Raw genomic sequence first — 12491 nt, forward strand, 5'->3', positions numbered from 1 at the left:
TTCCTGCTGAAACTCTCATCCCTACCAACCTACGGTTTTCTTTTTAAAAACTGGAATCCTCATACTATATTTCAGTGACGGAGCTCCCTTTTATGTATTAAAATCCAACTAGTTATTATAACACAATGGAATTGACACTCCAGAGTAGTGGGTATAAAAGAGAATATGGCTACCCTTTACAGTAAGATTTAAACAGATTTAAAATAAGTTGCTTCAACTTGAGAGGAGGCTCCATGTGCTACAAGAAGGGCTTCCTACATGAGAATTCAGGAAGCCAATTTAGATTTTTTTTTTAAGGCCCTGTAATGTAAGGCCATGTGATTATTAATTGAATCTGTGAACTCTATGTCCTGAAGTTCTGAAGTTATTTAGGTCCATCTCTCCTTTGGCAGGTGAAGGGGAGTATAGCTTTACTTTCTCAGCCTTTGGAGTATGTGCTCCCTGAATTCTCTACTTGCTCTTGGACTATTGAGTCATTCAGCAAAGATCTCTGCTCACGAGACTGTTCTGCATCCAAATGCCAGAGTTCACCTTCTTTAAATATTATTCAGTGGATCATTTCCCAGGAAACACATCAGCAGAGAACACATATTCTCTCATAACAAGTCCAAATTTCATTACTTGTCTTTCAGTTCTTACATGTGCACACACACACATTCACGCACGTGTGTATGACGTATTATATATATTACATATATCATATGTAAATAAGTATATGTAAGTGTAAAAATTTTGATAACAATGATTATAGAGTACTAATTAAGGTCCTACTATGTGTCAAGGCCTGAGCTAGTATCGACTTTATCCCATTTCATCTTCACAGCAAATTTGTAGGGCCATTCTGTCATCACTTGTGTTTATTCGGCAGGAACACTGTCCTCTGGTGTCTCCAGAACCCATGCCCTAGTCCTCATCCTACTGGATCCCAGTCCACCTGATTGCTGCCTCTCCACACATACTCTCTGCTCCAGTCAGATCTCCCCACCACTGTCATGTCACCCAAACCACTCTCTGCTCATTCAGTCTCCCTCCCTTTCTTCCAAACCCTTAACACGTTCCAAGACTCAGGGCAAATCCCATCTTTGGGTGATGCTTTCTCTCCATGGTAGCACTGGCGCTGCATTTGAATTACCTTGAAATTTTAATTTTCTTGAAGACACATAGTCCAGTCAAGCCAGCAGCCTGGGTAGCTTCAGTGGTTCCTCCGTCTTCTTGTCTGCCCCATCCAACCCACAGCACATCCTATCATAGCTGCTTATGAAACCCATCTTTTTTTTTTTTTTTAAGATTTTATTTATTTATTTATATGTTAGAGAGAGAGAGCACACAAGTGGGCAGAGGGGTAGGCAGAAGGACAGGGAGAAGCAGGCTCCCCACTGAGCAGAGAGCCTGATGTGGGACTCGATCCCAGGATCCTGGAATCATAACCTGAGCTGAAGGCAGACGCTTAACCGGCTGAGTCACCCAGATGCCCCTGGGAGCATGATTTAAGTTAGCCCCTCTGTTTTGAGGTTCAGAGATGCTAAGTTATTTATTTAAAAGATGCTCAACTAGTCAGTGGCAAAACTAGGATTTGAACTTAATCTTTTTTTTTTTTAAAGATTTTATTTATTTATTCGACAGAGATAGAGACAGCCAGCGAGAGAGGGAACACAAGCAGGGGGAGTGGGAGAGGAAGAAGCAGGCTCATAGCGGAGGAGCCTGATGTGGGGCTTGATCCCATAACGCCGGGATCACGCACTGAGCCAAAGGCAGACGCTTAACCGCTGTGCCACCCAGACGCCCCTGAACTTAATCTTTTTGATTGGAAGTTCATGCAACATCAATCCTTCAGGTTAGTATGATAATAATGATAAATTATGTACAGAAAACTACTGTTAAATTACGGGTGTGTTCTCTAGTGGGAAAATATGTTCTAACTTTCCCCCCAGGAACATAGATTAGGTAACTGACATGTTAATTAGCATGGTCTCTTCTCTAGAGGAATGTGAGTAATAGTAAGTGTCATCAAGCTATGCATGGTAGGGAGAATGTCCCTGGGTAGCCAGCGCTGGGTGGTAGACCCTGGAAAAGAAGTCCAAAACGTAGATTCTAGAGTTAAAGTTGTCTTGGGAAAATTTCACTATTGTGCCTGGGTCAGATTTGCTTTTAACTTCCTACGCGATGCCTGCTGTCTCATATCCTACCTTACATGATGCCTACCTTGTGATTATCCAGTAGTATTTCCAAAGTTCTTCAAGTGAACCTGTTGACCCAAGGCCTTGCTTACTTGACTGTAGAGTCCATTTCTCATCTACCACTAATGCCATATTGTAATCCAGCTTTACTGCAACCTTCCTTGGGTCTGTTTTCTTTCTGTCTCCCCTCCCCAGTCTTGCTTCCCATGGAAGCTGCAGTGAAACAATGCAGAGCCATAAGCAAACGACACTGCTGGGGGTCCTGCCTACCACCCCTGCTTAGCTCTCACCTGACTCAGCTCTCCTGTGTCAAGCAGGGGAGAGGGCCCAGAACCCCGGGGTCTGAGAGAGCCGTTCTTGAACTAAAGCTCTTTATCTGCCTGGTCGGTCTTGCTCGCATCCGTCCATTGCACACAGAGCTGATTCCATTGAGTTCACCAGTGACCAAAAGTGTACTTTTGCAATCTCTTCAAGAGCTTTTATCCTGTAGCTTCCTAATGGGAGTTTGGTTGTCATAGCAACAGCCAAGCTCTGCCAGAAGGAGAAATTCCTTGTATAATGAGCCCTGAAGACCTTGTGAAAATAAATAAAGGAAATCTCATTTAAAATGGAGCTGGGAAGCCCTGAAGGGGGAGCTCTCATGCATGTACCACTCTGCAGCCTTCTTCTGGGGAAGAAAGAAGATAAGACTTACCCCAGCAAGGGAGGACATTTTTCACATAGGAATTTTGTCTCCTGCTTTTAAGAGACGGAAGGAAGCCCCCTTCCTGCCCCAGCAGCATCGCACTAACCCCCACGTGCAGCCAATGAGAAACCACAACCTCAAACTCCTGTTCTTCTCCAATAAACTTCTGTTCTAAGCAATCCTCCCTGATTTCCTCCTAAAACCCAATAAAAGCTGACCTTCCCTTTGTCCCTTTGGACTGTCTGATGGTTCACCATGGCTTGCTTGTCCCGAATCGCAATTCCTCTGTTATTTCTCAATAAACTCAGGGTTTATTATTTTTTTTCTGAAATGAAATTACTCTTTGCTCTATTTAAAGTTAACAACCATAAATTGACTATCAATCTTTGCTGGTTTTGACCTAAAAGACTCAAAATTTCCTATCAGTTACTAGGAAATATTTATAGCATTTATATCATGTTAATCACAAAGTGAATCTGACTTATTTCTTCTTAAACACCTGGCTAATATGGTCATTGAGAGATTGTTGGGTTCCTGGGTCCCTGGGCCAGTCACATATACCACCCTTCACAGCTTCTCAGTCTTACCTCCTAGTTTTGTTTGAGCGAAGTAATTGCTCTTCTCAAGCCCTTCTCACGGCCTGTTAAATCAAATAAAACTCTCAGACTGGAAGTTGGAGACCTCACGCACAAGCTGCCATATTTTCCTTCCTGCTCTAGCTCATTGGGTATTTTGTTCTCTTCCACTGGAGAATCACCCCTCCCCTACTTAATATTGATCAGTCCCCATGGTGAGGATCGTATGACTCAGTCCTCAAGCCTGGCTAGACTGAGACTTCCCTGGAATTTTTCTCAGAATCACTTCGGAAGACACTCTTTTGTTCCAGAGGCTGATAAGTTGGTAGACCATAGATCTTGGGCCATGGTGCCCAACATGTGGGAAAATCTTGTGCTGGTTTGCTCAGGCTACCGTAACATAATAGCACAGACTGGGAGACTTAAACAATAGGAATTAATTTTTGCACAATTCTGGAGGCTGGAAGTCCAAAACAAAAATACTCTTTTCATTATAAACTGAGAAGTACCATGATCTCTACAGGTTATTTACATTGCACCTTCACCAAAGACCCCTCAAATATTTTACACTTGTGAAGATGGCCTTAAGAAAAACCTCTGTTGTCCTAGTATCTTCCTTAAGCACAATTATGAGAATATTTAGCTGTTCTAATATTTTACACCCCATCACCATGCAGAAATGAGGAAACTTCAGAATTCAACAAGGTCTGGTGCGTATCACTTCTTCTTTTTTTTTTTTTTTAAAGATTTTATTTATTTATTTGACAGAGATAGAGACAGCCAGCGAGAGAGGGAACACAAGCAGGGGGAGTGGGAGAGGAAGAAGCAGGCTCATAGTGGAAGAGCCTGATGTGGGGCGCTTAACCGCTGTGCCACCCAGGCGCCCCTGGTGCGTATCACTTCTACATATATGTAGAATTCCCAAAGCTTCTACTCTTAAACGGAAATAACAATACCTATTCCCTTTCCAATCCTACGTGGAAAGAACCATAGGTGATAGCTCAGTCCGTTGTCTAAAGTTGAAGTATTTATGCTATTCCAAGGATTAAATTCATAATACTTATGTACTCAATTTGAGAGATGAAAGGGACACAGAGACTGGCAAAATCATATCTCCTCATATATGCCCCAAATCCGTCTCCTTGGCTGATACCTAGCTTTTAAGCCGATCTGTCTGTGCTATAGGGTACAACTGGGGGTGGGGGTAGGAGTGGGGAGCAAATGTCACCAAGGTTACTTATTATTTAATGCTTAATGCAGAGAAGGACTTCTATTCAGCTATGCTGAACATGGAGCTCTGAACTCTGAACTCCTTAAGCACAGAAAATGTGCTTGGATCCATCTCTGTTATCATTATAACATGATATAAGGGCATATTGTGGCTTCCCACTTCCCTTCGTCTCTCGCCAGATTTCATAGCCTTCGCTGCACTCAATTCCAAGCATCTACTACTGTGCTTGGCCCAGAGTCAGGGATCAAGAGATATTTTTGGAATGAATAATATAAAGACACAATTGTGACCTTGAATAATGACATTGGCAACTTTTCTAAAGATGTCTGATAAGCCCCAAATACTCAAAAATTTGAACCCAGACTCCCAGAAGGGTATGTGATAAAATGCGCTAAGACCGTGACTAAAGCTTTATGTCTATATGTTTATGTTTATCATTTTATGAGTATAGTTTAAGACTAAAGTTTTAGGACTAAAGATGGTTTGAGAAGTGCCATTATATTAAATGTCAGAAAATCCGGCTTCGTATCTTGGGTATCCCACAAGCTGTGAAACATTGCACCACTTGCTTCATCTTTCTGTCTTGATTCCCTCATCAACAGATAAAAGTTTAATCACATCTATTCAAATGCCCCAACGGTTCATGAACAATTAACTTGAAAATGAAAAATTTTAGAGCTTCCGCAATCAGGTGGAAATTTACCTTCCCAACTCGATTTCCTAAGTCATCAGCTCCTTCCAGCCTGCCCTGTGCCTTGTTTACTGGCTTCTGCCTCATTTCCTTCTGCTGTAATTTCCTGCCCGCTCTTCTCACCTCTGTAATTCTTCACTGTTCTTCAAGACCCAGACCCATGTTCATCTCCTTGAAGCTTCCTAGACCAAACACATTGGGAGTTTATGTGTAGTGTATGTGAGTCCCTCAAGGACAGAGCACGACCAATTCTTTTAGATGCTGCCCCCAGGAGCCCCACAGCATGCTTTGTGGAAAGTCCAGCATGGAATAAAGGGGATATTGTGGCTTCCCACTCCCCTTCACCTCTCGCCAGATTTCATAGCCTTCACTGCACTCAATTCCAAGGTCCAAGATTTCAAAGGTATGAAGAGTCCGAAGACCTCTGTCCCACAAGTTAGTTACTGATGAGGCAAAAGGATCTGGCGTCTGTTTCCTCACATTTATTTCGAATAGGCACAATGGTCTTGATCTGTTTCGGGAGTATTCGGAATGGGACATGGTTGGACCTAACGGTCAGCCGGCCTCCACGTTTCACCACGAACATGCATAGCCCTCATGAAGACAACTGAGGAGTCTAGAATTGAGAATTTAAGCTAATCCATTTAAAATGATCTTTGACTTTCTCATTATTAATATATTTGTGGTTTCTACAAAGTTATGAAAACAACTGGAACATATGCTACAACTTTCACTGTCATTCACAGTAACTAATCCCCAAGGCATTGTGAAACCCGATTTCGTGTCTCGATTATGTGAAGTTAAAGCTAATCTACTTTTCAGGTATGACATAGATTCGTGGTTCTATCCCAAAGTGTAAAGTTGGTATTTAGTGCGGTAACTCTCAGCTAAATGTCATGCCAATTCATCTGACAAACTTTGGGGTACTGTGATATTATAGTGCTCTGGGGGGCAACACCACGGGTATGTGCATTCACAGACTGAAGTAAGCCTACACTGACCCCACCCCATGCCTCCCAGGAAAAGAAAGAAGAGAGACTTTTGTACGTTGCAAGTCCTGGTTTGGTTTATTTATAAAGCAATAAATAGTAGAAGCACAAATAAACTGCACATGTGTAAATAAACTGTACAATGATTGATGAGAGATAAGGGAGGGTGGCTCGGGAGACTCCAAGGAGCGTAACACTGTCATCCTGAACGTAGACTAAGAGAGAAGGCACCTTAGAAGCATTTGCGGTGGACGATGGATGGGCCTGCCTCATCATACTCTTGCTTGCTGATCCACATCTGCTGGAAGGTGGACAGGGAGGCCAGGATGGAGCCCCCAATCCAGACAGAGTACTTACGCTCGGGGGGAGCGATAATCTGCGGAAAGAAAACAGAAGCTTCCGGTGAACTCTGACGCACCAGGCAACAGATCAAGCAACATGCTGGAGAGACGCACAGAAAAAAATGTGAGCTAGGAACTCATTGTAACGTGCAATATTTCACACCAAAAATTTAGATGGCGGAATCAAGTTTTATGCACTTTCTTCTGGCTCAGCCTATCCATTATCAAAGGCTCTACAAAGTAGAATTGTCCCACTTCTCTGAACTAGAGTATAATGCAGCAACGAGCTAAATGCGTGATGGAGGCTAGCCCAAAAGTTGGAGACTTTTAAAATGTGTTCAAAGATTTAGGGTATTTTTTTTTCTTCCAAGATCTATTATTATCCACTGCTTGAAAATGTTTTTAAAGTCTCCTATCTTGGGAAAAGTGCTAGAAAAGCTAAGAGGTAAAGTGTATAGGAGATGGGAAGCAAAGTGTGAGTTCTGCATGCAATCCTAAGACCCGCCTTGCCTCTCCCACCCACAGGGGTTCTTTACCTTGATCTTCATGGTGCTGGGAGCCAGCGCAGTGATTTCCTTTTGCATGCGATCGGCAATACCAGGGTACATGGTGGTCCCTCCAGATAGGACATTGTTGGCGTACAGGTCCTTGCGGATATCAATGTCACACTTCATGATGCTATTATAAGTGGTTTCATGGATGCCAGCAGATTCCATACCTAGAAATAAGTTAAAAAAAAAAAATCACAGTGCACTCGGGCCAGGGGCCCTGGGTGGAGGGAAGAAAACAGGACTCCTTTGTGTTGATAAACTGTCGCCCATTTGTCTCTGAAACATATGTTCTTCTTTAAGATATACTGCAAGGCGTTTGTGGAACAGGTGTCTCTAACAGTGCTGACAGTTAATCCCCAACAGACTGTCAAGACACAAACCACTGTGTTTAGCACCTGTTTGGAGCGAACGCTTGAAAACACGCATCAGATGTATGCAGCTATGCTGGAAAGGGTGAGACGCGCATTAGGGTTAGATCAATGCAATTTTTATTCATGGGCGAAAATCAGATCCTGACGAGCTTCCTCTTAGAAATCATTCCCGTGGCAAGATGTTTGGTAAAATACAAGGGTCCGGTTATACCGCGAGTATGATTATGGTTGCACTTAATGATGAGCAAGTTCAGACCAAGTGCAGCTGCTGGCTGATGGACTTCCTGGAATAAGTCAGCTTCTGAGTAATCATTCCTTCCCTGCAGACACAGATTATTCACTTACTATTCTGTCTCCTCCTTTATTTTGACGTGAAGTCAGCGTGTCATCCTGTAGCATATCACTGCGACAGAGCAGGATGGCCGTCCCTTTAATGAGCCGTCAGGATCTGAGGCTGAGCTGTGTGGGGCTCTAAGCTATGGCTTCTTGTAAATCAAGGGCTCCTTAATCCTTCTTGACGGCGATCGATTTTACTCTGGGGACCCCTAGATTTCCAAGGAAGAGCTGTGACCCTGTGCCAGCCCCTACCACTCACCGATGAAGGAGGGCTGGAATAGTGTCTCAGGGCAGCGAAAGCGCTCGTTGCCGATAGTGATGACTTGGCCGTCGGGCAGCTCGTAGCTCTTCTCCAGGGAGGAGGAAGAGGCAGCTGTGGCCATTTCATTCTCGAAATCCAGGGCGACATAGCACAGCTTCTCTTTAATGTCACGGACAATTTCACGTTCAGCTGCAGACACAAAGGGTAGCAGAGTCAAGCTCTGAAGAATGAAGTCAACTGTGTGCGGGTAGGTAGATTCTCTGGTGGAGGGAGAAAGCGGACACGATGCTGTAGCAGACACACACACACACACACACACACACACACACACTCACCGGTGGTGACGAAGGAGTAGCCACGCTCAGTGAGGATCTTCATGAGGTAGTCAGTGAGGTCCCGACCAGCTAGATCCAGACGCATGATGGCATGGGGCAAAGCGTAGCCCTCGTAGATGGGAACGTTGTGAGTTACACCATCCCCCGAATCCAGAACAATGCCTGTCGGGAGAAACAGACAGGAGCAAAGCAAATCCCTGAGGACACCACCGCTTTAGTTGTGTCAAAGCCCACTTCCAATCTTGGCTAACAGATACTCACACTGGGCATGGATCCAGATCAAATTAGATTCCTCACACACAAAGAATAAAATGAGCAGAACGAGGGCTAAATCTGAACCCAGCAACAGCTCGCCCTTTCAAATATTGTGGTAGAAAAATGTCCCCAGGACACTTTCAAATGACCATCCCTTTTACCAGCCATTAACACATTATGGGAGCATCCACGCGTGTGTTCCTTTCCCCCCATCTAACTTGCACACGTTCTTTTTTGACTCAGACCCTGTAGGGAATGTCGGTTCTCCTTGGGGACGTGTGCCCAGGGGCTGTGTTGGTACGGAACACATACCAGCAACAGCTACATGCCAGATGCATACGTCATGGGCAGCCTTAATATGTGGCATCACATACTTTGGGAAAGGAAAGGCTCTGACTCCATGTGCTTTCAACTCGTAGAAATGCATGTGATCTGAAAGTACTGTTACCTCCCTCTCTTCTCAGGGACACCCTCCCAGGGAGCGTGAGGGAAGCTGATTCATAGCAAGGTCAGTGAGTTGGGAACGTGGTGAATCAGTGACCGTCTCCACAGCCCAGACATACCTGTGGTACGGCCAGAAGCATACAGGGACAGCACCGCCTGGATGGCCACATACATGGCAGGGACGTTGAAGGTCTCAAACATGATCTGGGTCATCTTCTCGCGGTTGGCCTTAGGGTTCAGTGGGGCCTCCGTGAGCAGAGTGGGGTGCTCCTCAGGGGCCACACGGAGCTCATTGTAGAAGGTATGGTGCCAGATCTTCTCCATGTCATCCCAGTTGGTGATGATGCCATGCTCAATTGGGTACTTGAGAGTCAGGATACCTCGCTTGCTCTGGGCCTCATCACCTACGTAGGAGTCCTTCTGACCCATACCCACCATGACTCCCTAGAAGAAGAAAAAGATGGGGAAATCAAGCTTCCACTATTTTAGGAATACAACTGATGTCTTATAAATTTACATCTAACTGCCCAAGTCAAGGAACATCTCATAAATACTAGAAATAATAAAAAATAGAAATTTACCCCAATTTAGAAATATCATTTAAAATCAATCTAGTACCTTCCCCCTAACCCCCACCCCAACACACACGCCCCAGTTACAGTTCTTTAGGATATAACTGGGGAGAGGGGGATGAAGGTACTTCACCAAAGAAGTACAGCCTCGCCTCATTTTAAAAATACCGTAACGCCTTCATTAAGTTATTAAGTTCATCACCCATGCCAACCAGGATATAAATGACTACACTGCGGAATGACTGAATTAACGACACATTGTATTTCTCCTAAGAAAAGATTTTGACGTTCACCAAGTTGAACATAAAAAGATGGGCTGCTACGCCACTATCACTGCAGAGTGAATCCTGAAATCCAGCCGGCCCAGCGCTGTCCTGCGATACCCGTCAGCCACCAGCACCGACGGGCCCGGCTCTCCTCCCTGGCAGCCTGTCTGGCAGGGCGTCTGGCAGAGCCAGAGAGCATGGCATCTCCTTTAATAAACAAGGCGGTATGTCACTACTGATCACCATGGCACTTGCTGCTGCTGTCACGCCTGGCTTCTAAAAAAGCAACAGCCCGGAAGCAGATAGGTTTACATCCTTCGGGAGCCCAGTGAGCCGGCTGTGAAGGAGAGCGAGGAATGTGGGCTGGGTCCTGGTTGGTTGAGAGAAGTTATATTGTTACAAGTCTTGGGGGGGACTGACAAGGGCCACCAAGTTAGAAACTGAAGTGTGTAAGGGGCAGAGAAGACGCTGAGTACTAAAAATGTAGGGCAGGGGCGCAGGAGAGAAGCTGCTGGCTTTTCTCAGGCAGTGGGACGCTTGGCGGGCCGCGTCCCTGCAAGTGGAAGGGGGACGAGTGTAGGTGGTTGGCGGTATGTTGCCGGTGCTGTGAGTATTGCTCCTCCGGGCTTGGATTTCAGCCAATCCATCCTTTCCTTATTTGACCTGAGCAGTTCACGGGACAGGAGGGTCAGGTGAGACGTTCCCTGGACGGCTGGACTGAGGAGCTGGCAGGCAGGGCGAGAGCGGGCCCGGGACTGGCCCCGGCCAGACAGAGCAGGCCAGGCGGGCGGGAAGCTTACCTGGTGGCGCGGGCGGCCCACGATGGAGGGGAAGACGGCCCGGGGCGCGTCATCCCCCGCGAAGCCGGCCTTCACTAGCCCGGAGCCGTTGTCGCACACCAGAGCGGTGGTCTCCTCGTCGTCGCACATCCTGGCACAGCTTCGGCGGGGTCTGCAGATGGAGAGCGGGGCGGCCGGCGCTCAGTGCCCGCGGTGGCGCTGCCCCCCGCGCCCCGAGGAAGGGCCGGAGCAGGGGAGGAGGGTTGGGGCGGCGGAGGGAGCGCCCGCCGTCCCCTTCCCCTCCGGGCAGCAGAGGCGGGCTGGGAAGAGGCTGCGGACACCGAGGCGGACGTGCGTGGAGAAGGAGTCACCCTCTGCCCCGGGAGCAAGGACGTGCCGTCACCCCTTCGCAAGTCCTCCCCAGCCCTTCACAGCTTTGCCTTCCCACACACTGAGAGCCCCACTGGGGCCCCACCCACACCCCCCGGCCAAGCCCCAGCTGGAGGGAAACGCGCACGAGAGCAGGGACCCCAGATGCCCGGGGCGGGGGGCCGCAGGGCACGCGATCTGCGCGCCCCTCTTCTGTCACCACCCAGGACCAAACAAGTGAGAACTACGTCGGAAAGTGTGGTCTCCTCAAAAAAAAAAAAAAAAAAAAAAAGAAAAGAAAGAAAAAAAAAAGTGGCGGCGCGGCCGGCTGGGGGGGCCACGGGCTCGGGCGGGCTGGGCGGGCGCTGACTCACCGTCCGCGGGTCGGGCTCGGCTCGGCTCGGGCGGCAGGCGCTGGGTGCCCGGCGCGGGGCGCGCCGCTTTATAGTGCGCTGATGGACGGGGTCAGTTGCAGCGGCCGGGGGCAGGGGTGGGGGGCCTGGTCTGCCACCTTGCCTTATTTGGTCGCCTTCGCACCATTGAGGAGCGCCGAGGCCATTCATGGAGCCAAGGGCAGGGGAGAGGATCAGCCAGGGGGCTCCCAGACCATGTAAGGAAGGGGAGGGGGCAACCAGGGGGATGGCCAAATAGGGAGCTAGGGGGGGCAGGCGGCGAAGGGTAGGGGGCAGGGGAAGACTAAGTGACGCCAGCTCACCTCCTCCCCCTTCTTGGATGGAGGTGCACCCTGGGTGTGCTGTGGGTTTGTTCCTCGCAGCCCCGCCAGCGTAAGACAATAAGCCACATACAAGCCGGAAGGCTTGGCCCTCTGCCCGCTGCTGAGGGGTCCTGACAGCTGGACCAGGGCGGCAGGGGAGCGACAGCAGCTTCTCATCTTCCACCACTGGGGACTGGAGGAGTAGAGCCCTGGCAGTCCTCGTGGACGCCAAGGGCATCACAGCAGCACATTTGGGGTGGCCAGAAAAGGGAACACCTGGGACAGGTCACCCTTCTGGTCTAGTCCCCACCAGCTTGGATGACTTTTTACTCAGGTTGCTGGGGCCGTGCTCCTCTAGGTCAGAAAAGAGAGATTAACCAAGGCCACCTTGATCCCTAGCTCATGCACGGCTTAGGGTCTGGCTAGGGAAGAGGCAAAGAAGAACTGGAGTGAGAGCCTGGCCAAGTCTTGCCGGAGAAGGGGGCCAGGTTTACACCAGCATGGATATCAGGTAGCTCTCCTCCTGCTGCCGAGGTTTTGCTCAAAC

General features: G+C 47.8%; 1 protein-coding gene across 1 annotated transcript; it reads right to left on the reverse strand.

Annotated features, from left to right (window-relative positions):
* Positions 1 to 6398: 6398 nt before the first annotated feature.
* On the reverse strand, positions 6399 to 11709 carry ACTC1 (actin alpha cardiac muscle 1). Its single transcript, XM_045772425.2, has 7 exons — positions 11604 to 11709; positions 10882 to 11032; positions 9363 to 9687; positions 8545 to 8706; positions 8207 to 8398; positions 7226 to 7407; positions 6399 to 6724 (listed from the first exon to the last, which is right to left on the reverse strand). The coding sequence occupies exons 2-7, from the start codon at positions 11008 to 11010 to the stop codon at positions 6581 to 6583; spliced, it is 1134 nt and encodes a 377-aa protein (XP_045628381.1). The 5' UTR covers positions 11011 to 11032; positions 11604 to 11709; the 3' UTR covers positions 6399 to 6580.
* Positions 11710 to 12491: the final 782 nt, after the last annotated feature.

Source organism: Ursus americanus, chromosome 36 (genome assembly GCF_024610735.1).
Source record: "Ursus americanus isolate L20-20 chromosome 36, mUrsAme1.1.p, whole genome shotgun sequence".
Taxonomy (NCBI): Eukaryota; Metazoa; Chordata; class Mammalia; order Carnivora; family Ursidae; genus Ursus; species Ursus americanus.